Source organism: Blastocystis hominis (genome assembly GCF_000151665.1).
Source record: "Blastocystis hominis, Singapore isolate B (sub-type 7) whole genome shotgun sequence assembly, scaffold_19".
Classification (NCBI taxonomy): domain Eukaryota; class Bigyra; order Opalinata; family Blastocystidae; genus Blastocystis; species Blastocystis hominis.
Window position 1 is genome coordinate 195891 of NW_013171826.1, and position 24773 is coordinate 220663.

The 24773-nt window shown below is 44.8% G+C and overlaps 13 protein-coding genes; 9 read left to right on the plus strand and 4 right to left on the minus strand.

Moving 5' to 3' along the window:
- Positions 1 to 8: 8 nt before the first annotated feature.
- On the plus strand, positions 9 to 2020 carry GSBLH_T00002336001 (uncharacterized protein; the record flags this gene model as incomplete). Its single annotated transcript, XM_013040878.1, has 7 exons — positions 9 to 48; positions 80 to 220; positions 253 to 296; positions 327 to 539; positions 575 to 1087; positions 1116 to 1830; positions 1860 to 2020. 7 exons carry the CDS (start codon positions 9 to 11, stop codon positions 2018 to 2020), a joined length of 1827 nt encoding a protein of 608 aa, XP_012896332.1.
- A 38-nt stretch (positions 2021 to 2058) lies between these two features.
- GSBLH_T00002337001 (uncharacterized protein) lies at positions 2059 to 2336 on the plus strand (the record flags this gene model as incomplete). The annotated part of the gene is made up of 3 exons (XM_013040879.1): positions 2059 to 2141; positions 2171 to 2253; positions 2287 to 2336. The coding sequence occupies 3 exons, from the start codon at positions 2059 to 2061 to the stop codon at positions 2334 to 2336; spliced, it is 216 nt and encodes a 71-aa protein (XP_012896333.1).
- A 15-nt stretch (positions 2337 to 2351) lies between these two features.
- GSBLH_T00006431001 (uncharacterized protein) lies at positions 2352 to 3803 on the plus strand (the record flags this gene model as incomplete). The annotated part of the gene is made up of 7 exons (XM_013040880.1): positions 2352 to 2433; positions 2467 to 2549; positions 2583 to 2636; positions 2666 to 2710; positions 2741 to 2785; positions 2819 to 2917; positions 2949 to 3803. The coding sequence occupies 7 exons, from the start codon at positions 2352 to 2354 to the stop codon at positions 3801 to 3803; spliced, it is 1263 nt and encodes a 420-aa protein (XP_012896334.1).
- Positions 3804 to 5671: 1868 nt separating this feature from the next.
- On the plus strand, positions 5672 to 7231 carry GSBLH_T00006432001 (uncharacterized protein; the record flags this gene model as incomplete). Its single annotated transcript, XM_013040881.1, is given in 5 exon segments — positions 5672 to 5776; positions 5808 to 6623; positions 6681 to 6870; positions 6886 to 7010; positions 7043 to 7231. 5 exon segments carry the CDS (start codon positions 5672 to 5674, stop codon positions 7229 to 7231), a joined length of 1425 nt encoding a protein of 474 aa, XP_012896335.1.
- A 353-nt stretch (positions 7232 to 7584) lies between these two features.
- Positions 7585 to 8438, plus strand: GSBLH_T00002338001 (uncharacterized protein; the record flags this gene model as incomplete). The annotated part of the gene is made up of 3 exons (XM_013040882.1): positions 7585 to 7739; positions 7770 to 7835; positions 7868 to 8438. The coding sequence occupies 3 exons, from the start codon at positions 7585 to 7587 to the stop codon at positions 8436 to 8438; spliced, it is 792 nt and encodes a 263-aa protein (XP_012896336.1).
- Positions 8439 to 8487: 49 nt separating this feature from the next.
- On the minus strand, positions 8488 to 9264 carry GSBLH_T00002339001 (uncharacterized protein; the record flags this gene model as incomplete). XM_013040883.1 has 2 exons in its annotated part: positions 8488 to 9228; positions 9257 to 9264. 2 exons carry the CDS (start codon positions 9262 to 9264, stop codon positions 8544 to 8546), a joined length of 693 nt encoding a protein of 230 aa, XP_012896337.1. The 3' UTR covers positions 8488 to 8543.
- A 451-nt stretch (positions 9265 to 9715) lies between these two features.
- On the plus strand, positions 9716 to 12014 carry GSBLH_T00002340001 (Propionyl-CoA carboxylase subunit ?; the record flags this gene model as incomplete). XM_013040884.1 has 4 exons in its annotated part: positions 9716 to 9811; positions 9845 to 9878; positions 9911 to 11493; positions 11569 to 12014. 4 exons carry the CDS (start codon positions 9716 to 9718, stop codon positions 11920 to 11922), a joined length of 2067 nt encoding a protein of 688 aa, XP_012896338.1. The 3' UTR covers positions 11923 to 12014.
- Positions 12015 to 12309: 295 nt separating this feature from the next.
- On the minus strand, positions 12310 to 12738 carry GSBLH_T00002341001 (uncharacterized protein; the record flags this gene model as incomplete). XM_013040885.1 has 4 exons in its annotated part: positions 12310 to 12398; positions 12431 to 12499; positions 12532 to 12603; positions 12639 to 12738. 4 exons carry the CDS (start codon positions 12736 to 12738, stop codon positions 12352 to 12354), a joined length of 288 nt encoding a protein of 95 aa, XP_012896339.1. The 3' UTR covers positions 12310 to 12351.
- A 4559-nt stretch (positions 12739 to 17297) lies between these two features.
- GSBLH_T00002342001 (uncharacterized protein) lies at positions 17298 to 17902 on the minus strand (the record flags this gene model as incomplete). Its single annotated transcript, XM_013040886.1, has 3 exons — positions 17298 to 17625; positions 17660 to 17741; positions 17773 to 17902. 3 exons carry the CDS (start codon positions 17900 to 17902, stop codon positions 17298 to 17300), a joined length of 540 nt encoding a protein of 179 aa, XP_012896340.1.
- A 1253-nt stretch (positions 17903 to 19155) lies between these two features.
- GSBLH_T00002343001 (uncharacterized protein) lies at positions 19156 to 19888 on the minus strand (the record flags this gene model as incomplete). XM_013040887.1 has 2 exons in its annotated part: positions 19156 to 19631; positions 19664 to 19888. 2 exons carry the CDS (start codon positions 19886 to 19888, stop codon positions 19452 to 19454), a joined length of 405 nt encoding a protein of 134 aa, XP_012896341.1. The 3' UTR covers positions 19156 to 19451.
- A 118-nt stretch (positions 19889 to 20006) lies between these two features.
- On the plus strand, positions 20007 to 21366 carry GSBLH_T00002344001 (uncharacterized protein; the record flags this gene model as incomplete). XM_013040888.1 has 3 exons in its annotated part: positions 20007 to 20973; positions 21003 to 21180; positions 21210 to 21366. The coding sequence occupies one exon, from the start codon at positions 20007 to 20009 to the stop codon at positions 20202 to 20204; it is 198 nt and encodes a 65-aa protein (XP_012896342.1). The 3' UTR covers positions 20205 to 20973; positions 21003 to 21180; positions 21210 to 21366.
- Positions 21367 to 21423: 57 nt separating this feature from the next.
- GSBLH_T00006433001 (uncharacterized protein) lies at positions 21424 to 22532 on the plus strand (the record flags this gene model as incomplete). The annotated part of the gene is made up of 5 exons (XM_013040889.1): positions 21424 to 21453; positions 21484 to 21559; positions 21626 to 22088; positions 22144 to 22170; positions 22223 to 22532. 5 exons carry the CDS (start codon positions 21424 to 21426, stop codon positions 22530 to 22532), a joined length of 906 nt encoding a protein of 301 aa, XP_012896343.1.
- A 1250-nt stretch (positions 22533 to 23782) lies between these two features.
- GSBLH_T00002345001 (uncharacterized protein) lies at positions 23783 to 24554 on the plus strand (the record flags this gene model as incomplete). XM_013040890.1 has 3 exons in its annotated part: positions 23783 to 23995; positions 24024 to 24270; positions 24303 to 24554. Exons 1-3 carry the CDS (start codon positions 23907 to 23909, stop codon positions 24552 to 24554), a joined length of 588 nt encoding a protein of 195 aa, XP_012896344.1. The 5' UTR covers positions 23783 to 23906.
- Positions 24555 to 24773: the final 219 nt, after the last annotated feature.

Here is a 24773-nt window from a genome sequence, read left to right on the forward strand (position 1 = left end):
GTCGCACTATGAAGGATAATAACATTCGAATCATTGTGGTTGGCGATGGTCTGAGCCTTTGCATCGCGCTAATGTGTAGCTGCTGTAGGGAAAACGTCCATCATTTCGACCTTCGTGTCGGATCGATTTGCCGAAAATGTAGACCCCGTTCTGTGCGAAGTTGTGATTCCAGGTGAATGCACAACCAATCACTGTTCCTTAACGATAGTCGATTCTTCATGTTGGAATTTCGCAGATGGACTGATTGTATAGCAATTGAAGAAGATCATGATATTACTTGTGAACAAATTCGTCTGGTATTGATCACTGCTGCCTCTAAATGCTAGGCAGATGTTGTTATGATCGTCTATTCGCTGGACAAGCCCCATTCGTTAGAAAGTGTCACTACGAAGTGGATTCCCCTCGTGATCGATATTGGCGGTCCCCAGAAGCCTATCGTCGTTGTAGGAAACAAAATCGATTTGGAGAAGAATCCGTCCTCTATGAACTCCAACACGCATCTTCGAGAACACTCCGAATCGATTCTCTCCCAATATCCCGTATCTTCCCAGCATTTTTGAAGCCTATTCCCTAGAACGTGGATTGCTGTATGGAATGCAGTGCCAAGAGTCGTCAGAACCTCACTCAGGTGTTCTACGCGGCTCAACGCACCGTGGCCTTCCCGATCTCCCCCCTCTTCGACCGTTCCTCGCAATCCCTGACCCCCGCGTTCGTCCGCGTTCTCCGCCGCGTTTTCCGCTTCTTCGACCGCGACCAGGACGGTCTCTGGAGCTTCGCCGAGCTGAACCTCTTCCAGAAGACCGTCTACCTCACCGAGCTTTCTCGCCAGGAAGTGGTTCTCCTCCACTCCGTGCTTCGCGAGCAAGACCCCGCCAGCATCCGCGCCGACGGGCTCACCGAGGACGGCTTCTGCCTGCTTCTCCGGCTCTTTCTGCAGCGCGATCGCACCGAGGCCGCTTGGCTGCTGCTCCGCTCCCTCCGCTTCGATGCGCAGCTTCGCCCGCCGCCCGCGCCCGCGCCCGCGCAGCCCGGACCCGCTCCCGCGGTGCCCGAGTGGAGTTTCCCCGTTTCGCTGTTTCTGACGAGGGTAGGGCCGGGTTCCACGTTTCCACTAGACTGCGGAGCTGTTCGATTCGGACGGAGACGGGTCGCTGGACCCCGCGGATTTGGTGCGCCTGTTCGCCCCGCTGCCCCGCGGAATGGCGCCCTGGAAATTGGAGGAAGCGGGGGAGAGAGCGGAGAATGTGGAAAGAGAGGAGCCTTTAAATGAATCGAAGTTAATGAATGAAACGAATGTATCGGTGAATGAATCGAATTTGATGAATGAATCAAACGCATTGAATGAATCAAACGCATTGAATGAATCAAATCCATCAGTGAACTCATCCATAAACGCATTGAATGAATCGAACTCAATGCATGAATCCATGAATCCATCTATAAACCCATCAATGCATGAATCAATGAACCCATCAATGAATCCATCCATGAGCCCATTCACTTCATCCACTTCGCTCACCCACGCGGAGTTTTTGGCTTTGTGGGACGCGCTGCTCTGCGTCGATCCCGCGCTCGCCGTCCGAGCCGTTCTCCAGCTCGGATACTTCGCCGATCCCCGCGGGATGGTCGAGTGGAAACGCCCCGCCCAGAAGGAGCGACGCATCGCCTGGTGCCGCGGGGAAGGCCCGCTTTTCGCCGCGCTGGCGCAGCGAATTCGCACGCGAACCCTCGTGGAACCCGCGCGAGTGGCCATCGCCCTGCTCCCGCGGGGAGACCGCAGACGCACTCTCTGCTTCACCGACAGCGATGAATTCCCGCGGGACTTGGAAAGTGGGGAAACGGGGAAACCTGAAAGGTAGTCGGGACGTTCGACGTCGCCGACCTCTCGTCGTTTACCGCGTGCACCGAGTCGATTCCCGCGGGGATCCCTGTCATATTGGTGGGAATGCGCAGTGAAACGCCCGATAAAGTGGGGAAACGTGGAATTGTGGAACGTAGACGGGAGATGAAGCGAGTGTGAGAGAGGAAGTGCGTCGGTATTGCGAGAAATATTCGCTGATGGAACCGAAAATCGTGGGCGAAATGGCAGACGAAGAGGTGGAGGCGATGCGGGAGATGTTGTTCGAATGCGCGCTGAACCCGTAGGTGTGGCGGAATGAAATGAAAATAGAGCGATGTGCACTCCGGAGACGCAGGAGCAGAGGAAGAAGAGGATCATGCGGACGGTTGTGGGTGTTGGCTTGTTGGGCGCTGGTATGGAAGGGAAGAGGGGAGACTAACATGTAGTAGCTGCGTCGGCGGTGATTCTGTTCCGTGATCGGTTTAAATGGAAATAGTTTTGTTTGTTTCAAATGCGTTTGTACAAACGAGAATTCTGCCAATCCATCTTGAAGCGGTACATTGAGTACTATGGAATGAATCGCTCCATTTGTGGTAGGGAATTAACATCATGTCAGAAACCAATAGATTGCTGTCATACAAGTGATCGCACGATCTATTCATGCGAGGGGTGCTGCCATCGCTGTTGTTTTAACTGTTTTAAGAAGAAGGTTGTTCCTCTGTGAAATCTGCTTTATGGATAGTCCTCTGTGTGCCCGGTATGTAATAAAGAACGAGGGAATCTGATAAATGATGAAGTATTCGCTCCTTTCGTGCTTCCATTTAGAATATGAATACTATTCTTAGTGTTCTAGTGACTTCAAGACCTATTGTATTTCTTGAAAGCAGGAATCATGCATAGGACGTGATCATCAACAACAGCAACAAGTATTGCTTCCTATCGGATGTAATCTTTTTATGGCAGAACCCCAATGTATAGGTGATGCGCTACTTCATCATCCTAATGAACGCTGTAAATAATTGTTCCATTCGCGACTGTCTCTTGCTCTATTTCATCATTGACAAGATCGATTCGAGCGTACACCTCATCATCCGCCGTTTTTCTCTAGCTCTTTTCGAAATGCATCTGGCGAGTTCCCCAGAAAATCATTAACTCCAAGTACCGATTTCACGACATTATCGAAGTCCTCCGACCGGGAATCTCCATCGAGGAGGGCAACTCCTCGTTCGGTAAAGCGTTCTACAACGAACTCTATCAGCTCCCGGGTGTTTCCCTGCCTCACCAAGAGATCGAGCCGATCATCGACCTGTCGATGCTAGATACTCCCTCGAACGCGGATATAGATTCCTCACTGATCAGCGACTCCAATTCCTTCTCCTCTGCACAATCTCACAGTGATGACCAAAATCAGGACATCGACTCTGCTCCATCCAGTCCCATCGACCCAGCGCAAGCTCGCTTTCTCTTCACGCGAGGCACGCTCTTTTCTCGCTACGGCGCCCTGCGTGACGAGCGTGTGGTGATCTTTTCGAAGAGAACGGACCCATCAAGCGGTCAAATGCAGCTGTTTTCGATCGTTCGCGACGATCATTATTGCTATTTTGGATGGTTTGTGGACATCAAGGCGATCACAGGGATCGGGTATTTGTTCAATGGAGACGGCTCGTATTATCGCGGGGAGTTTGTGGGGGGAGAGAAGAATGGATACGGAGAGTTTTATTATGAAAATGGAAGTCATTATAATGGGTTTTGGAGGCGAAATATCAAGCAAGGAAATGGTCGGTTTTACTTTAATAAGGAGTTGTATTATATTGGGAAGTGGGATAACAATAAAATGATTGAATGTGAATTGCAATTCTTGTTGCAAATCAGCGATTCCGCGCATGTGTATCAATATATGAGGAGCAACAATGATCATATTTTCTTCAAACAATCACAATTCAGTACTCATCGATTTTATTGAATCATTGAAAGACATCAACAATTTGAATATGAACGAACTGCAAGCCATTCTCGATTCCCCCGCGGGAGAACTCTTCTCAAATCCGTATTTCAACGTGATTGAGGAGATGAACATCAATTCCGTGTTCGAACCGCGGGAAGATATCGATGGCGTGCTTGGGAGTTACCTTGATATATTCCCGCGGTTCCCAAACCTTCGCTATGTGTCGCTTTCGAGTAGGTTTGGAGGGAAAACGTAACAAGATTTGCAGATTCAGTCGCTGAAAATCAAGGAAGGCTCGCTGAACAATCTGCTGATCTTTTTCATCGTGGATTGTCCGCTCCTAAAAACCATCGAAATCGGTCGCGGATCGTTGACTCGATTGGACACACTTCGCATTGCATCTCTTCCGAAACTCACCACTCTTTTATTCGGCGATTATGCCTTTAATGATCATTCAGAAAGTACGAATCCCGATCCGAAAGAGAGCAGCGAGGAGCGGCTCGCGACGAGATATCTGGACTGCCAGTATAAAAACAAATCGCTGATTCTGAGCAGTTGTTGAATGAATCATCGAATCAATCGCAGAACTGCCCTGTTTGCTTTCCATTCGATTTGGAAAACACTCCTGTACATCCATTTACTCGTTTGTTCTCAGCGGTCTTTCGTCGCTTTCCGTTTTGTTCTTCGCAGATTCCGCTTTTGCAGAGTCGCGATGTCTCCAACTCGACAGTACCTCCGTTTCCCCTTTGATTGAATCAGATTTGCCCTCTCTGATTATGCTCGAATTCAAAAATGGATGTTTTGAAAACGGAGATTTGCACTGGAAAGGTACCCCGTTTCCCCTTTTTTTCTCTCTTGCAGATCTTCCAAAGCTCTCCACGTTCAAGTGCGGAGACAACTGCTTCAAAAAACGCCAATTGCTCATTCTCAAACGTACTCGCTTCTCATTTCGTTGAGTCAAAGCGTTCCAGTCGCTCGTCGATTTCTCCTGCGGACTCCAAAGCTTTGCGTTTTCCAATCTCCAAGCCGTGGCTAGTAAACCGCTGCTTCCATCGAATGAATGGCAGATTTGTCGAAGTTGGAATCGATTCGGTTCGGCGATGCCGCGTTTTACCACGCGCCTCAGCTTTATCTGGGCAATTTGATGAATCTGCGCAGTGTTTCGTTTGGAGATCGTGCGTTTTTCGAAGTCGTGACGATGCATTTTATAAGTCGAGACAGAGGAGAGATGGCATGTAGATTTGCCCAAGCTGGAGACGGTCAATTTCCAGCAGAATAGCGCGTATAGGGTAAAGACGTTTATTTTTACAAGTGGAGAAGGGAGAAGGCGTTACCTGTAGACTTGCCGAGTCTTCGTTTCATACGGGTTTATCCGCATAACGAGAATGAATCTCCGTTTAAAGCGTTGAGGAATATTATTGCACAAGGTTTGAATGGAGATGGTTGTGAATGAAAGATATCGATACCAATGTTCTGAGTATTTTTCGATGCTGTCACTGCAATATTTGTATTATCAGATCGATTGTTTGTTAAAATGTCTAATCTCTATTCTACAAAAGAGGGAGGAGACGCGGAAAAGTCTTCTACGCAGTCCTATAGTCGATACATCTATTTTTATTTGATTGTGCTCTTCATTGCGAAATGTCTGTATCTTTTCGTGATTACGCTCTAACACGATAGCAAACTCGCCGGGCTCAAAAGCTGGATATTGGCATACATTTTTTCGTACTGTACTTTGAAGTATGTCTTTTCTATTATTCGCCAAGTGGATAAACACTTCCACACCGACATAACAAAGGTTGTTGAAGACAGTCCCTTGTTTTACGAGGGTTCTTTCATATCTGATTTGAAAACGTTTTCTTTGGATCGGCTCATTACCCGTTAGAATGCAAAATATATTAACTTCGTTATTGTTACCTCATTTTCGCAGTATTGCTGGACTGTCCGTTTCTCAACTCTTATACGGATTCCTGCAAGCCGCACAGAATCAAGTACACATTGACAATGCTTTGTTCACTCTAGAAACCGATTCAATACAATGGGGAGTTGATTGACCTCGACTCCAAGATTGTTCACGAAATTGAACATTATAGCCGAATGGCTGTAGCCTCCTACGGTCGGAAAGTCACCATGAAATCCAACCTTTCCACTTTCAATCCAGAGAGTTTTCTCCCAACTGACGATTCTCCCTTTTATACCAACGACATCACTTCCATGCTCGAAATCCAACTAGGCGACGACGCCTATCTCGAGTTTCTCTTAGATCATTGCGGGTTGCAGGTCGAAGACTTGCTATATTACTGCTTCGAAGGCGCTTCGCTGAACACGTCGAACGGAACGGAGTTTCACTCCCCTCCCGTGTTTATCCTGCGCGATACGATGAGCCGAAGCATCGTCGTGCTCGTTCGCGGCACCCACGACTTCAACGACATCTTGATCGATATCTATGGGAAGGAAATGAAATGGGAAGAAGGCTTCGTCCACGAAGTGCTCATTCATATTTCTCATCACTCGCAGGGAATCGGAATGATCGCCAAGTCCATCGCCACCGACCCCCAGATTCTCTCCATCCTCGAGGAAGCTCTCACCCAACACACCGATTACACACTCAAAGTCGTGGGACACTCGCTCGGCGCCAGCATTGCAGCGCTCACCGCGATTTATTGGCACACGCATCACACGTTTCGCTCTTTTGAAAACAGGGGTGAAAATGAGTTGTTTTTGCGGTGCTTCGCGTTCGCGCCGCCGCCCGCCATTTCGAAGGAAGTGAAGGAAAAAGGCGTCGGTTTTGTGTATTCGGTGGTGAATGAGGATGATATCGTGCCTCGACTGAATACGGTTTGTATTTATGGCATGCTACGGGAGGTGTTCCCTTATTTGTTCTGTTAGAAATAGATTCGGCAGTATGTCGATCCCTCCATTGTAAATTCCTGTGCGGATAAAGATTCTGAGGATCGGGAAGAGCTTAGGAGGTCGTTTCGACAGATTTCACACCACTCGATAAGCGAGGAGAAGGAAGTCTATCCCATTTTGTCGAAATCGATATTCTCGAGTTCTTATGCGCCGGTTATGCCGAACGTTGGAAGTAGTGGGAATCTAGATGAAATTGATGCGTCGATCTATGGAAGTTATGTTCTTCCAGGTTCTATTTATCTGTTTCATCCTGCAATTGCCGATGGAAAGAAGTATTTGGAATATGAGGAGGAGAAGAACATGTATGTCAAAGTATTGTGTGCAATGTCCTGTCTTAAGGTTAGTCAATAAAGTCGCTCATATCGCTTTTCGTGGCGAGACAAGCTCCCAAAGCTCCGGGCGTGATGTATTTCTCTTCAGAGCAGCAATTTCCTCAGGTTGTCCGTCTTTCTCTGTACTTTACAATTCACCACAACTTTGCAATGTATGAGAACGCAATAAGAGAAATAGTGAATGGAAACACTCAAAAGTAATGGATGCGTGTTTGTTAATAAATATCACGATTGGATATTTCATTATTTACTTGATATTTTCTTCCTATTCACATGTTTCCCCCTTCTTCTTTTCGGGTGATCGGAGTAGTTGGCACCTATTGGATTATTTCATGGTCCGCAATATTCATAAATAAGTATGTACTGATGTGTGTTTTTTCCTTAGATTTGTCTATAGCCACTTAAATTCGACCTTCTCGGCTCCCTACTTTTTGACGCTGATCCAGTTTATCGCGCCCTCGCTTGTACTCTATGCATTCTTCCGACTCAATTCTTGGCTAAAGTTAGTAAAATCATTTCCAGACATATCGTATCTTGTAAATGCATGAATAAACATGAGATTTTCCTTCAGTACAGCAAAGAAGGTGTTTCCGTTATCTGCTCTATTTTGCCTAACGGTAACGATGAGCAATCTATGCCTGAAATATGTTGAAGTGTCATTTTATCAGATTTCGCGCTCTCTTGGCATTCCCATGATTCCTTTTATCAAGTAATGCTTTTCAAAGAGTGTGATATCCAGTTATATCCTATTCGGAGAGCACACAACCGTCCAGACCCTCCTCTCCTGCTTCACCATCGTTTTTGGGTAGGGTACTCGAAGTGAGCGTTAATCGCTAGCTACATTGCAGGAGTCGAAGGAGAAATCAATTTCTCTCTGAAGGGCACTCTGTTTGGCGTGGGTGCAAGTCTGGTCGGTGCGTTCTATACCATTTTCCTTCAACGTTACCTCAAAGATGTGATCAAGAACAGCTGGGAGCTCACCTTCTACAACAACCTCAATAGTTGCGCGATTCTCCCGCTTCTCTGCCTTGCGATGGGAGAAGTGGAGGTTGTCTGGGCGCACCGGGCTGAGCTCTCGCTCTCCTTTTTTGTTTGGACAGCCTTTGCGGGCATTGTCGGACTGTTTGTGGGTATTGCGACCCAAATGCAGATTAAATACACGAGTAGCCTGTCCCACAACATTTCTGGAGTGATGAAGAACTGCATTCAGTCGTTCATTGGAGCTGCAATCTACCAAACACCACTCACACTGAAGGGTATATGTGGCGTGTTGCTGGTGGTGGGAGGCTCGTTTTCCTATGCGTTTGAGAGGATTCAGCTCAGTACTCTTCCAAAACAAGAAGAGCAAACGCGATTAATCCAGAGAGATGTGGAGAAAGGCAGTACTTATAGAAGTAATAGTTGCTAAGCATTTCTTCTTCTTCTTGCTGTTTGTTTGTTTGTTTCAACAAACATACTGAGTGAGAAGTGAGTAGAAACAGCTCCCAGTCGAAACTGGTGGTAACTCCATTCCTTAGAAGTAGATCTGCTGGACAGGTCCCATGGTGGACTTGATGTACACCACCTTAATGTTCTGCCACTTCTTCTTCAGCAGAGACACCAGGAAGTTGATGGAGAGCACGATGTTGCTCTTCAGCTGGTCCTTGGTGAGCTCCACATGGCCCACAGGCACGGACAGGCACAGCACCTTCTTCATCTGGAACTTCACAGTGTGAAGGATGCCCTTCACCTTCTCAGCGGGATCCTCGCTGTTGGTGATCACAGAGGGGAACTTTCCAGCTCTGTTCAGACCAGGTCCTATCAGTCTGGGAAGCTTCTTGATCAGAGTATCCGAAGCGAGGAAGGCGTCGTACTTCTTGCAGAGCTTGCGGATCACCTTCTTGTTCTTGTTGATGGCGGTGATCTCATCCACGTTCATGCAGGGGATGTTCTCCTTCTTGCACAGCTGCTCGTGCTTATCGTTCACGAACACGCACACGTTGATCTTGGCACGAGTGGGGTTCGGGAGCTGGAAGGAACCAGCGAAACGCTTGTCCTTGGCAGGGTCAATCTGCTTCAGAGTGACCTGAAGCTCCACGGTCTCCACGAAACCTCTCTTCTTTCCCTTCAGAGTCTCACCGTCCATCTCAATCTCCTTTCCGGCAGAGTAGTCCAGAATGTTATCAAGAGCCTTGCTCAAAGTTTCGCTGTTAACCTTACTAGAAGAAGGTAAGGAAATGCATATACACAGACATTAGAAAACCTACCTCATCACAAAAAAAAATCACTGAAAATAAACCACAAAAAAGTTGTTCAACAGGTAATTATATTACTGGACGCACTATAAAGTCCAGCGGTTTCCCTGTATTTTATTCCTATATAACTTCCAAAACCGGTTTTCTGTAATTTCGATCGATTTGCTTTTATAAACGACGAAAGAGTGATAATATAGTATATAATTGATCAAAAATCACATTACGGTGTATGGCAACATCATCCGCATTCTTATCCATTTTGTGACATTATGTGATATAAACAGATTGCAATGTCATTGTCAGAATCAAACTCAGAATTGTTTGGCAGTGCGCCTTTTTCACTCTCTATCGAATAGCACTGCACTGTTCACATTGTTCAATGGAAAAGAAATAGAGCTACGATCCAGTCGAATCTGTTCCTCAGATGGCAGAAATCGGGACTATTTCCCAAATGCGTTTCCACGTTTCCTACATCATATTCGCATTGTATTGTTCTCTAAACCTCATACGTACCATGTTTGGACGTTCCTTCTCTGGAATTCGTAGTGTAGGGGTTTGGTGACGTTTTGTGAGAGTCTAGGTTTCTAAACTTGCCAGAAGTTTTGCGACTGAAGGTAGGCAATTTTGAGGTGGAGTGAGTGCGTAGGCGAGCTTCCGTTCAAGAAGATCCTGGTAGCTAACCGTGGAGAGATTGCTTGCCGTGTGTTCAAGACCGCTAAGCGCATGGGTATCAAGACGGTGGCTGTGTACTCGGACGCTGATCGCAACGCCAAGCACGTGAAGATGGCTGATGAGGCTGTTTACATTGGTCCTTCTCCGTCTGCCCAGAGTTACTTGGTGGCCGATAAGATCGTTGAGGCTTGCCGTAAGACTGGAGCTGACGCTGTGCACCCTGGTTATGGTTTCCTTTCTGAGAACTGGCGTTTCGCGGAGACTCTGGAGAAGGAGGGAATTATCTGGTGCGGTCCTGGCAAATATGCGATTGAGGCGATGGGAGATAAGATCGGTTCGAAGATCCTGGCCGTGAAGGCGAAGGTGAACACGATTCCTGGTTTCAACGGCGAAATCAACTCGGACGAGGAGGTTCTGCGCATTGCGAACGACATTGGTTACCCTGTGATGATCAAGGCGTCGGCTGGAGGCGGTGGCAAGGGAATGCGTATCGCTTGGAACGACAAGGAGGCGCTGTCTGGATTCCACCTGTCGAAGCAGGAGGCGAAGTCTGCGTTCGGCGATGACCGCATGTTCATCGAGAAGTACATCGAGGAGCCGCGCCACATCGAGATCCAGGTGCTGGGCGACAAGTTCGGTAACTACTGCGCGTTCCCCGAGCGCGAGTGCTCGATCCAGCGTCGCAACCAGAAGGTGATCGAGGAGTCTCCGTCGGTGCTGCTGGACGAGGAGACGCGCACGGCGATGGGCAAGCAGGCGTGCATGATGGCGAAGGCGGTGAACTACTGCTCCGCGGGAACGGTGGAGTTCCTGTGCGACAAGCACAAGAACTTCTACTTCCTGGAGATGAACACGCGTCTGCAGGTGGAGCACCCGATCACGGAGATGGTGACGCGCGAGGATATCGTGGAGCAGATGTTCTGGATCGCCGCGGGCCGCAAGCTGCCGGACCGTCTGATCAACTGGCCGCTGAAGCGGTACGCGCACGCGATCGAGGCGCGCGTGTACGCGGAGGACCCGCGCCGGAACTTCCTGCCGTCGCTGGGTCTGCTGACGAAGTACATCGAGCCGCGCGGCGAGTTCGTGCGATGCGATTCGGGCATCCTGGACGGATCGCAGATCTCGATGTACTACGACCCGATGATCTGCAAGCTGGTGACGTGGGGCGACGACCGCGCGATGGCGATCAAGCGCATGGACGAGGCGCTGAACACGTACATCATCCGCGGCCTGAACCACAACTCTGCGTTCCTGCAGGACGTGATCCGGTCGAAGCGCTTCGGCTCGGGGAAGATCACGACGAACTTCATCAAGGAGGAGTACCCCGACGGCTGGACGGGCTCGCACCTGACGGAGACGGAGGCGGAGCAGCTGATCGCGGCGACGATCGCGGTGCACCAGGAGCGTCTGGCGAAGGAGGCGACGAACGACCAGCAGATGGAGTCGTACGAGCCGGTGTGTGAGAAGGACCTGGTGGCGACGGTGGGCGAGAAGGAGTACAAGGTGCACATGGAGTTCGAGGGCGAGGCGATGACGCTGGAGATCGACGGAAAGAAGGTGAAGGTGGAGGACGCGGGTCTGGAGAGCGACCGTCCGATCGTGAGCGCGAAGGTGGACGGCGTGGACGTGAAGGTGCAGTACTTCGAGCCCACCACCGAGGGATACAGCATGCAGTACTGCGGAGGAAACTTCGACGTGGTGCTCCGCAGCGCGCGCGCCCAGGAGCTGAGCAAGTTCATGATCCCCAAGGTGCAGCCCGACACCAGCAAGTTCCTCGCCTCCCCCATGGCCGGATCCCTCGTCAAGGTCCACGTCAAGGAGGGCGATCGCGTCGAGGCCGGACAGCCTCTCGCCGTCGTCGAGGCCATGAAGATGCAGAACGAGCTCTACGCGCAGAAGGCCTGCGTCGTCAAGAAGGTCTACTTCAAGCCCGGACAGAACCTCGCGCTCGACGATGTCATCATGGACTTTGATGTGTCCGCTTAAGCGAACGAGCGAAGGAACAGGGAAGGAGGAATAAAGAAGGAAGGAAGGTGTAGTCGTAGTAATAATCATCGTATAACAACAATATGAATACTGAAGTGTTTGTTGGAAAGAAAACACACAGGAAATGAAAGGAAACGAAAGGTGTGTGTCGGAATGAGTTTAGTGTTAGAGAATTCTTGTTGATGGATGTATTGTGGTTAAATGTGATGATGGTATCGGTCACCAACAACCGTCATTACCCTTCTGACAATGTGGATAGAGGCTTTTCTTATCATGGGAGGACGTTGTAATCGATTCTAAGAGGAATTCAGCTGTTTTGCAGCTGTACAACAAAACGAAGAATATCAGTAGTAAGTAAATCAAACCAAACAGAGCAGAAAACAACACAAAATCAATGAAAGAATCGTTTTGAAGGAATAACCGACAAATCTACTGTGTTCCTTTTCCAAATAGATCTATTAATTCTGAAGATACATCTTATCATAAGGTGATAATGTAGAAATGATACTCGATACTATTTTCGATTGGACTCCCTGAAACGAACAAGGCAGTCTGACAGTACGAAGACTAGGAATATCTGATCCAATGAACGCTGACATTTCAACATACTTTCTAAAGTCAGTTGCTTCAGATTTTGCAAGCTATTCCCTTGTGACGTGAAGAATGCTAGGCTGGGAAGATCTGCGATCACTCATCTCATTTCACCTCAGTCATACTTCGCATTATCAAGGAACTGGAAGTATCCTTCTGCTGTCCGGAAAGTGCAGACTGGCCCAACTCGATTGATTGCAACGAAGGGAGATCTAACCAAATCATGCAAACGATTATGATGGATACTTTCAATGATTGCTGACAAGCTACTAAACGATTGATCACCTAAGGAAATTGATTTTAGTTTGGGAAGATCTATACACTCAAGAAAGCAAAGAAAAACAAACCTTGTACTATAAATGTCGAGTAATAAAAGTTTGCTGACTCGCTTCCCATAATACCAATCATGAGAGACTGTAATGAATCCAAATTCTTCAATTCGAAGTCTCCTCCATAATCACTGAAACTGAACTCGCCAATTTGTATTAATTCTAATGACTCACAATTCAATACATGGAATGATTTCGATTCATCATTCCCGTAGTCATTCGTCTTTTGAGTAAATGAGTTCTTGCCGATTTTGAAACTTTTCAGTTTCTTCAACCCATCGATTTTCACGTCTCTTACCGAACTGAAAGCATGATCTCCAATATCAATCGTCCGAACAGTACTGTCGGAGGCTGGAGTAAAATGAAGAATAGCAGCATCATTACATCTATTACTATAAACAGAAAAGTTCTGAACATCCTTTGCAATTGAGCATGACTCTTTATTCGCCGCTTTCTTTCTTACAGATAGAATAATAGCTAAGATTATGATCACGATAATTAAAATCGTTAAAAGAACAAGTGATATTATACAGCATTTGCGACGATATCCACACATATAGGAGGTTTCTCTTCCTCGTCTTCCTGGTTCATAAAAGGTTCCTGACCCATGTCGTTTTCCTTTTTTGTACAATCCATCATAAATGATAGTCTTTCCATCATTTTCGTATTCCGTCCCTCTTCCATTTCTGGGGAAATTTCTTTTTAAGTCATTTAAATATCCCCCTTCATACACTTTCTTTCCATCTTGGTATTCAGTCATCATATTTCTCTCAAACTTTTTCAACTGTTCAATCCAGACACCAGCTTTGTATACCCCGATTTCGCTGATCGTGTTGTTTTGATAAACATAGCAAATCCCATCATACTCCCCTTTTTTGTTTTTTCTACAGTACCGAATTATGTTGTGACTCGCGTCTCGTTCCTCCCAGTAATGTTTCAGCAGCCTACATCGTGTAATATTATATTGCTTATTCCCTTTATAATAAAATCCATCAAAGATAAGTTTCCCTTCCTGATTATATTCCTTCACTCTACCTTGGAGATACCCCTTCGTGAAATTTCCTTTGTATATCAAATTACCATCACTGTCACGTAATTCACAAGGCCCATTCGCTTCCATGTCGATCATTGTTAACAATGCTATGATTACCTTCTTTTCGGTTAGTACCTTTGCCGCACACTCTTCACCCTTCGACTTTGCCTCAACTTCGATTGTATAGCCAGCATGAGGGGCTTTCACGGTGTAAATTTCTTTATTCTCTTCTCGGACAATAGAATCAATAGGAAACTCCTCCGAAAATTTCTTAGTCCAACAAGTACCATCTTCACTATGTTCTTTCCTTGCAGAATCGCTATTCGGAATCAGTGCGATACCGCCTTTTCCGCTTTCTACCATACTGCTCACTTCTTACAAAATAGTTGTTTTTTACAATGTTAAATCGCTCAGTTTAATTTCAATTCTTGATGTACCACAAATCATTTGAGAATAGTAGAGTAAATGCGCATGTGTATCGAAAATGGGGATTGTCAAGGCGAATTGTATATGCAGGTTGCTTCTAAATGATTCCATTTTATTTTGTATATACAAATTGATCTCAAAAGAATTCTTGTAATGAAAAGTCATTTGAGAGGCATTAGTGTTACTAGAGCGTAGTGATATCAATTTTGCTTAATTTGTTACTCTTAGATACAGGAAATCTAAATTGCTTTGCTATCGGAAGGGGAGTGTGACAATGATCCATTTCATTCGACTTTTTATAGTCCAAAAGCACAATTGGAAATAATAGAGAGTAAATGGTAAAATTTGGATACTCAGAACACTGATATTTTTTGTGTTTGACACAGCAGTAATAATGAAGGCATTCAATGCATTCGTTTTATTTGTAAGTTCACTAGATTCCATTGTTAGTCTTTACAGCGTTATTTGAGATTCCTCTGAAGAGTATTATGGTTAAGTATGTTGTAGCTTCCTTCCATTCAAATCGTAATGCCGATTATTCAGCGAGTTGTACAAATAATCGTTACAATGAATCTTTCTGCCTGATTTTGAGTTTAGAATTGAATGTAGAGGATCTATTCAGCTAGACTTGTTTGAAACAAACATTCCATTTTCGTACATGCCTATCCATCCAACACATAGATATTTAAGATGTAAAAGATCTGGATAATTCTGAAGAAACATCTAGATAATAATATACTCAATCAAACTATACTTGAAATGGATCTTTGGGGGTTTCCGTAACAACTATGACAATACAGACAAACAGAATGAGCATTTGGAATATCTAAGTACTATTAACAATCTATTATCCTATTTACTCTCTAATGTCACTAAAGTTAGTTCTTGGAAATTATAACCTCCAGAATTGATGGTTGTTAGATTTGGAAGATCTGTATTCAATCATTATATAAAATGTCATTCATACTTCGCATTATCAATGAAGATGAATAATATCCTTTAAGGGCATATTCACCTAGTGTAATGGATTGTAATGATGGAAGATCTACATCAATCATTTCATTCGAATTCATTCAATACTTTCAATTATTGTTTTTAAGGATTCAGCGAATACATAATCACCTAATGTGATGGATTGTAGATTTGGAAGATCTATGCATTACCCAAATATTCAATATCATATCGATACCTCGAATCACAAAGGAACTATGATGAAAATTATGTGAATATCCTTTATATGTATCAATGGGACCAATTGTACCAATTTGAATGGATTGTAATTGTGGTAGATTCTTCAATTCAAATTCTCCAGCAAAATCACTGAAACTCATTTTTCCAATTTCAATGGATTCTAATGATTCACAATTCAATATATGGAATGATTTCGATTCATCTTTGCCATAACTCTCTACTCTATTGGTAAATGAATTTTTGCCAATTTTGATAGTTTTCAATCGATTCAATCCCTCTATTTTGAATGTCTTCACTGATTCAAAACAATTATCGTCTATTGAAATAGATTGTAGCAACTGAAAAGAAAACACATTTAACATCAATACATCATTACAGCAGTTCGATGAGATCACTAAATCTGTTACATCCAAATCCATTTCATTCAGTTCATTTCTATTATGTATATTAACTCTTTTAGCAGGTGCAATTACGACTGGCTGAGTATTCATCTCGTTCTTCAACACACTTCGAATACTTTTACCCATATCTTTCACATACCAACCATCATACAGATCCATTCCCCCTTCCTTTTCTATGCCATTTTCCCATTCACTTTCGCGAACTGCCATTCCACTTCCTTGATCAATCACATATCCCTTTCCATTTCGTACATATTTACCATTTTGTATACAGTATCCTCCTATATACAAGGGAATTCGATTCTTAATATCCACATTATCCTTTGCTGCATATTCGATCATCTCGTTTTTATCAGCATCAAATTCACGAATGATTTGACTCAATTTGTCCTTTACCCAGTATCCTTCAATTTTCTCTTTCCCATTTTCTGTATCATATTCGATTCCGTAACCATGCCGGTTCCTTTCTTCATCAAATCCACCTCGATAAATAACCCTGTCACCACCATTCTCTTCCCTTTCACATCGATGTTGAATAATCATTATTAATCCTTCTTTACAATTTTCGATGATTCTTCGATCATTAGTTCCGAGGATTGAATTCCAGCTTTCCTTTTGGGATGCTTTGCCGTTCTCATATTTTGTTATATCGCCTATTCGTTTCCCATTTTTCATCACCCATGCAAGACTTAAAATTCCTCGATTGAATAATTGACAATGACCTTCAACTTTACCATCTTTCATTTCACATAACAAATACTCCTTTGAATGATCTCCTTGATACATTGTTAATTCGTACTCCTTATTCTCAACAAATATCCTTTTCTTCTCCCGAGTAATGTACTCATTGAGTAAATACCTCGATTCAATAGTATTTTCCACTGAATCTTATTATTACACCAAATAATATTCACTCCTACTATTAAGGTTCCACACCATTCAATGATACTAAAAAAAATGACTATCATGTGCTCCATTATTCACTGGACTTGAGTAATCTCAGTGTTGATTATTTCACACAAATCAATTATGTATATAGCGGATATTGTGATAACGTTATCATGCAAACAAAATAGTATACCATTATTAATCGCACCCTAACGACTATAATCAACATCCATTATTCTTTCTCTCTGTATTTCATTTCTGCATCCCTCTATTAACAATTGTTTTATCCTTTTGTTGTTGTTATTCCTATATAGAATACTTATATATATTTTCTTTTGACATGAATCAGTCCGAGCTTAGCTCAGTTGGTAGAGCGTTAGACTGTAGTGGCTGCTTCGCAGCAATCTAAGGGTCGCTGGTTCGATTCCGGCAGCTCGGATATTTTTCTTATTCTTTTCTTGGAATGCTTATTAATGTTATCCTATTTGAAGAACCTATAAGCAATCCCATATTTATCTACTCTGCCTGTAACTTAATATTCATTTGTCTCCCTGAAACAAAAGAAAAATGCTCAATTTGGCTTCCCTTTCCTTTTCTCCATTGCTTCTTTTCAGAATGCTTCCTCTTTTCTTCAACCCAGCGCTTTTTCACTTCATCACTGACTTCTCTCCTCAACTTTCTCTCCTTCGGTGCTATACTGGCTTGATCGATTTTTTCTTGGATTTTACGAAATATGATATCTCTATTTTTGTTTTGTGAACGTTCTTCGCTGCAAGTAATTACGAGCTCTCCCTTTGTATTTATTAAGTTTTTCTCTTGGCTTAATAATCGGTTTTTCACATCTCTACGCTATTACCATACGGATTTGTATCTTGTACTCTGGCAACCAAGTAGCTGCTTGTACATTGAAGCGAGCTTCCACCTTTGTATTCACTTTGTTAACATTCTGCCCACCTAAGACTCATTTTGTTTTCTGCAGTGCTACCTGGACCTGGAGAACGCACAAATGATAGTTGAATGCATTCTGGTGGTACTTGAATGCGTTTGGAATACAACCGCATAAGTTGAACTGTAGTTCCCATATTCCTCGAGATGCGGGTTAGAAATGATGTTGACAGCATCTGTTGTTCACTTCAGGATCACTGTTAGTGAATCGTTCAAACGTTTTTTCCCATTGTTTTTGTGTGTTGTAAATATCTATTCCTTTTCATGCTTTTTGTTTTCACTTCTTGTAGACGTTGTTTCTGCCCGCTTCAATTACGTAATCCCAGAACCACACACAGCTGAGTTGAGTGAACAAATAGTTGCAAAAAGCAAAAAGAACATACTAATACTAATTCGATTCCTTCTCCTTTGGAGTTAACAAGAATTCCTTATCATCCGCATCCATAGTGAAGGATTTCGTGGCAATTGCATAATTATCTTCACCAGGCAACAAAACAATAAACTCATCCATTTCATCCACCGGGTCTCCCTTCTTCAACCGCTTTGTCAGTATCACCGAAACGAGAAGGACGAAATCGGAGTCATCCAAATCGGATGACAAAAAGAGCGTCGATTCAAGTCTGGGTCGATACGTAGAATTAAGAAACAACTACTCATTCACGAATCAAGCACTCATGCAAAGGATATAAAATCAAAAGCGGAATCAGAACGCCAAAGTCGGAAATGAACGTCAAAATCCCCATCACAAATCGATTGTTTCCAAGCATAAAAAGAGGCAACACGACATGTCGGAGGATCATGAACAAGCATTTCATCATCAAAATAAAATCGACAGCGCAGAACGTCCGGTATTTGTTGAATCTGCATTGAAAATCCCTTCTAAGCTTACGTGGGGTGAACGTAGGGGTTGAGTCCATCTCGATACATTCGCTCCATTTTGATCTTGGTTTTAAAGAGCGCGTCTATTCGATCATTTTCGATTCAGAAAGAATCAACAGCTCGACGAGAGGAACATTTCATACATCAAAATCGCAAAAACAATCAAACAGAGAAGGTGAAAGAAGAAGCCGTTCGTCTTTTCGATGTTGAACACCTGCATGGAACGCATCGACATTGCCGTACGATCAGAAGTCCTTCAAAACAGTAGAACATGATCGCTAGAATGTAGTAGCGAACCCATTCCGTGGTCAGAAGGGAGCTGAACAAAACACACCATCCTTTGCTCAGCAGCATCAGTCTGCTTATCAAACGATCCACAACTCGGAGCATACACAAAGTAGAACAGCGTGTCGTAGAGCAGCTGCAGGCAGAGAACAATGACCGTCTCGGTTCCGCTCGCAATGCCCATCGATTGCACGACGTGGTAGAACGAAATGCAGGTAGCCAAGTCCGAAGTCTAGTGGTTGGTGAGAAGGGAGTACAGTGTACGAGCTTTAGAAAGATGAGGACGGTGATGAAGAGATGAAGATTGGTGCTTTGCACTCGGTACTTCCAATAGCGATACACCCACCAAATGGTAAATCCCGCACTCAAAATGAATGATAGGATGTAAGTGTAGATCGCATATGTGTCTGTAGGGCTGAATGTCAGCTTAATCTCATCCTTGTGTTCAAAAGGAAAGCGGAATGAGGCCTACTTTCGTGGAAAGACGAAAGCAGTCATATTCGTTGAATCGGAAACCCGAGCAGTCCAAGTTGGGAAAGGGGCCACACTGGTTCTGCAGAGCTAAACAATCCAATTGACACACAGTCCAGTATGACGCATCTTTGTGTTATGAAGCAAGATCCAATTACAGGGAGAGACAAACACACACCTTGGATGCACTTCTGCGCACACAAACTCGGTTAGGAGTATTTGGCACGACTTTGATAATTCCACACCTTCCGAATAGAAGCTCAGCAGCTCCTTTGAGTCAGATTTTAAAACAAATGCTCTACTTCGACTCGATCATTCAAATAGCTGAAGGGGAGGAGTGCGGGTTCAAAGCTATCTTCATCCGTAAGATTTCTGTCTATTAAATTGGCAGATACCCAAGAAACAGAAAAGCATCGTTTCGTCTTCTGTGAGATGACTTCGGCCTCACTGCATGTATATTCGTTGCTTACCCCTGCATGAATAAGAAAACACAGCAGGAATAAACTAGTTCCTATCTTACCAAACATGTACTGATAGAAACAACAATTATGTTATCGAAGTGTCGAACCGTTTCTATTGTATTTTTTGTGTTTTATTCTGTTCTCCTTATATTTTTGTACGTTTGATACAATCCAACTCCCTCAAATGGGATGTACACAATCTAACATGATATCCTACGCGGAAATTACCGATGAGGATCGAAAGTTGATTCCCACTTTGTTTCGGGAAATCAGCTCAGCGCATCACTCTCGAGGAGTTTCATATTGGCTTGCATCCAGTTTTGTCAAAGAAGGTACTGTACCTTTTAAGATTGGAGTAAGTTACTTTTGTACGGATCAATGATAGGACGAGACGTACACTGCAGAATACGTGTGCGTTACAAAGAAAGGATACGATCCTGAAGAATTGGATAAACCCTGTCAGGATTCGTATCTTTTCAGTGAATCAACATTTATTATCAACGGAAAGGAAGAGAGGGGATTGTTCGCTGGTGTTTTTGATGGTCATGGTGCCTTTGGTAAGGAATGTTCCATCCTCTGTCGCGACTATGTATTCACTGAGTGATAAACTGCTGATATTTCAGATTGAAAAGTGTATTACGTCCCATTCTTCTGTCTCTTCCGTCGAGTCTTTCATTTCTGATAGCTTGAAAAAGTGCAACGACAACATGCACGAACAGCGTTTTTCTTGCGGTCCCGACGACGTACATTGTCCCCCTTTTCCTCTCCTCTAGACCTACAGCGGGACGACCGCAGTGTGCATCTCCCTTGTGAACGGCGTTCTCTCCTGCATCAACATCGGAGATAGTCGCTGCGTCGCGGGGTTCGTCGCTCCCGACGACCAAGTAATTCCCATCCCGCTTTCCCGTGACCAAACCCCCTCTCGTCCCGTTCTTTTTTCTTTCTGTTTTCTCACCCACAGGACGAGAAAGAGCGCCTCGAGCGCTGCGGCGCGGAGATTTCGACGCTGCGACAGCGCCGCAACTCGAACGACCAGCTGGTGCAAAGCGGCGAAGTGGACGCTTCGCTCTCCGATCCGCCGCGCATTTACATCCCGCACAAATCCTTCCCTGGAGCTGCATTCTCACGGTCCATCGGAGACTACATGGCGGGTAGGGTCTGGAGGGGCGTTTCATCGTAGAAACGGTGGGAGTGATCGCCGAGTCGGAAATCGAATCGAAGAAAGCCGTTTCGGGGCTGAATCACGTGATTCTGGGGAGTGATGGTCTGTGGAGCTACTATACACAAGAGGAAGTGGCGTGTGCGGTGAAGTACTCGACGGATCTGGGGAAGACGGCTGTGAGTATTGTGATGAACGGGTAAACATGGATGGATGGAATGAGGGAAGGTTTCTGCGGTGGATGAATAGCTGCGGAGGATCGGATGATATCACGATGGTTGTGATAAGATTCCCTTCGCTGCCGAAGGATGAGGCTGGCGAAGCGGACTGGAAGCCTAGTGAACATCTGAAGAAGAATACGATGGTTTTTACGAATAAGTGATTTGTTGTTTTTGTTGGAAACGTTGTCAGTACATTCTAATTCGTTTCGGAAGGAGAGGAAATGCATGTCATTTCCGCCTTTTTTAACTCGGTAGTCACCGACTGCGGAGATTGACTCTAGTTTTCGAAGGCGTATAACATCAGTATGCAGATTCTCCTGATCAATGCACCCACGTGGGTCCAATTCCTGTTTCGGAGTATGGTTGGTCTTGAACTAATTTGTACAGTGCTTAGTTGGTGTTTTTGAAAATGGTGACTGATAGTTGACATATTTATGATGCAAATCAATCTGCACGCCATATCGATAAAGATCCTTCAAGTGTCCATTCTCCTGAAGATCGTCTTCATGTTTTTGACTGTGAGACATTGTCCGGGCTATCTTCCTATGAATACAGAAAGCGAGGAGAATAAGAAATTAATCGACGAGGGGTCGCAACAACAACTTGCAGGCGTTGTTTGTAAGGAATGCTGTAGTCGGCGTCCTTTGCGCACATTCCACTGCTCTGCATGCTACCGATGTATTTTCCGTTACGATCACCACTCCTATCTCTTGAACACCTGCATTGGCTATGGGAACCAAGTCTATTACTTTGGCTATCTGCTTTCCTCTCTGCTGATGGACTATTTGTGCTTCTACATCTTCATCCGTCACGTCACCAGTCTCTTTGCGCTCTCATTCTGGCAATGGTTTTGCGTTGCTTGTGTTGTATTTTTGTTTGTCTCTCTGTAAGTCGGAGGTTTTGAACACTCTTTTCACGATTTCCCTCGCAAAACCTTTCAGCGATAACGTGTTTCAGAACCTTACCGCGTACGAAGCCGATCATTACCATCGCATCGGCTATTTGAAGTTTCTTGTTTAGAACAAACATTCCGAATAGAGACGAGTCATTCCGATTTCGTAATCCGTTTTATATCTCGCCTTTCCGCAATCTACTCGAGTTCCTTCACTTATCGGGCACGCGATGGAACGAAACGGATTTATTCTCGCTGGTGTATGTAAATAAACAGACAGAGAAAGGAGTGGAACCAAAGTCGGCATCGAATGTGGTGGTTGATACGATTCGATTGGTTTCGGGTCTCCCGACATCGCGACTGAATGACATTATGGAGGAGAGCATGGAGGAGACTCCGGTGGCGGATTTGGAAGTGGAAGAGCCGTTGTATCAATAGGTGTTTGAATTTGAAAGTGAATGGGAGTGGATGTGTGATGTATTGGTTTCACGTTGCTGGCGTTGTAGTAGTAGTAGTAGTAGTAGTTCTATTGTTCCTTCTTTTTTGTTACTTGTTTGTTACTTGTTTGTTTGTTGGAACTACGAGGAAAAGTGATTGCGATTTTCGCACCTCAATTCTGCTTAGTAATCAAGTATATGGAGTATAGAGTGGCGAATAAGCAATGAATTATCCCAAAACAATAGCTCTATAACAGGAACAGAGTGTAAAAACACTTATTGATTTGTTTGTACGGATGTTTTACTCCTTTTCTGTGAGCCACTCCAACAGATACATGGATTGTGATACAATGGTGTGAATAGAATGAAGAGTAAACACTTCTCATCGATTAACAATAATATACCTATCCATACTATTCGTACCATTCTTTTTGCTATCCCATCTACTTATTCATTCATTTCACGACTCGCCTTGCCTTTTGAGTCCTTTTCCTTGTTCAACTCTCTTTGCTTATTCACCAGTGTTTTCAACAATTTCCCACTCTGTAGTCGACTCCCAGTCTCTGTTGCTACAAATATTCCTGTTCAAAACACTCATCACAGATAAAAATGTCTTCAATCGTGATGGTTCAATGTGGAGAAGCAGCAAACGCTGTTGGAAGTCATTTTTGGAACGCACAGGTGATTTTAGTAACGAGTCATTATTTTATAGTTTGAGCATTTGTCTTGGTCTCAAAAGGCCGAAAATGATGCTCAGCTCGATCACTCGACCTTTCTCTCTGAAACAAGGCATGGATCGTTTTTCCCTCGCTGTGTAGTATGTGACAATACTGGTAAAGGCATCCTATTCATTTTTAAGACTAGCCGGCTTTGGCAAGATCAATCCCCAAACCGGATCGATTTCTCGGTCTCAAATTGTGTCTCCCCGCGAAGATGAAAGCAAAGTTCAAGTGATACGACAAGACCCTTATGTTGATGAAGTGCTGCTCGATCGATCTATTTGATTGTGTAGCATCATTGGTCTTCTTCCTATCTGTACAATTTCAATCCCCGATCGATCTTCGAAGTGCCATCGACCCATGCTGTTGTGAACCCTATTTCAAACATCGTCGGCTGTATCTCCGCCTTCAACGTATCCCACTCCTCCCCTACTTCCCACTAGCAACCCTCCGTGACCGAGCTCTTCCAAGAGAAGCTCCGTATCCAGCTGGAGCTCTGCGATGTGGTGAGCGGCGTTCTCCTCCTCGAGGACGTCTCCCTCGGCTGGGAGCTGGCCTCGCTCCTCCGCGCCTATCTTCAAGAGGAAGGCGTGAAAACGCTCTTCACAGTGGGTCTTCGGTCTTCATCTTCGCCATTCGACCAGGCACTTTCTACAATGGCAGCTCTCCGCTCCAGCAGTTTATTTACATCGAGTAGCACGTGCAGTTCCCTCACGGCGTGCTGCATCGATTCGGCGACCGCGATGTAACGCTTCAGATTGCTTGTAATGCAGATGTCGCTGCTATGGAGAGCAGAAAGCCTCGCTGAGCGATCTGGTCAGCCAGTTTTCATTAGGAGAAAGTCGATCCATTTTGCACTGCTCGTATGCTACGGAAATGCGAGAGGAGAAAGCGGTGGATGAGCGAGTGGGGAGAACAAGGAATTTGGAGCCGTCATTCGTTTGGAGGGATTTGGAAAGCGCGAAAACCGCGGTTATCCCAACAAACGAAAAGGAAGAGGAGTTGAAGAGCCGCAGCATTGTAAATCTGCAGTTCAGATATATTGATTCTAGAGTATTGTGTCACGAGAGCGCGATGCAAAGGTCAATGAAGAAGTGTTGCGCTGCAACTCCACTTTCTATTCAAACGCGTTCTATAAAAACGCAGTCATAGCGGATCCCTTGTTTTTACCGAGAAAATCGGTGATGGACTTGCGAGTGCACGAGCCCTCGATTTACTCCAAGATCGAGTGGTTTAGCCCCAAGACGAACCAATTCAGCAAGGTAGAAGCCAAAGATACGGTAACAATATCACACGTGTGTTAGCGATAGGACGTAGCGCGAGTGAATTTCTATCTCCGCTGCGCTAACGAGCGGAGCAGTTTAAACGTGATCGGGGACTCGTTGGATGTGCTGAATCATCAGGAAAGTGCGCTTCGCAGCTGGCTGAAGAGCAAGTGCAACGAAAACAACCGCGCGGACGAAGCGGACTTGATGGACTTGGTGGATGATTGCTTCGAGGCGGCAATGCTCGTTTCTCGTGAT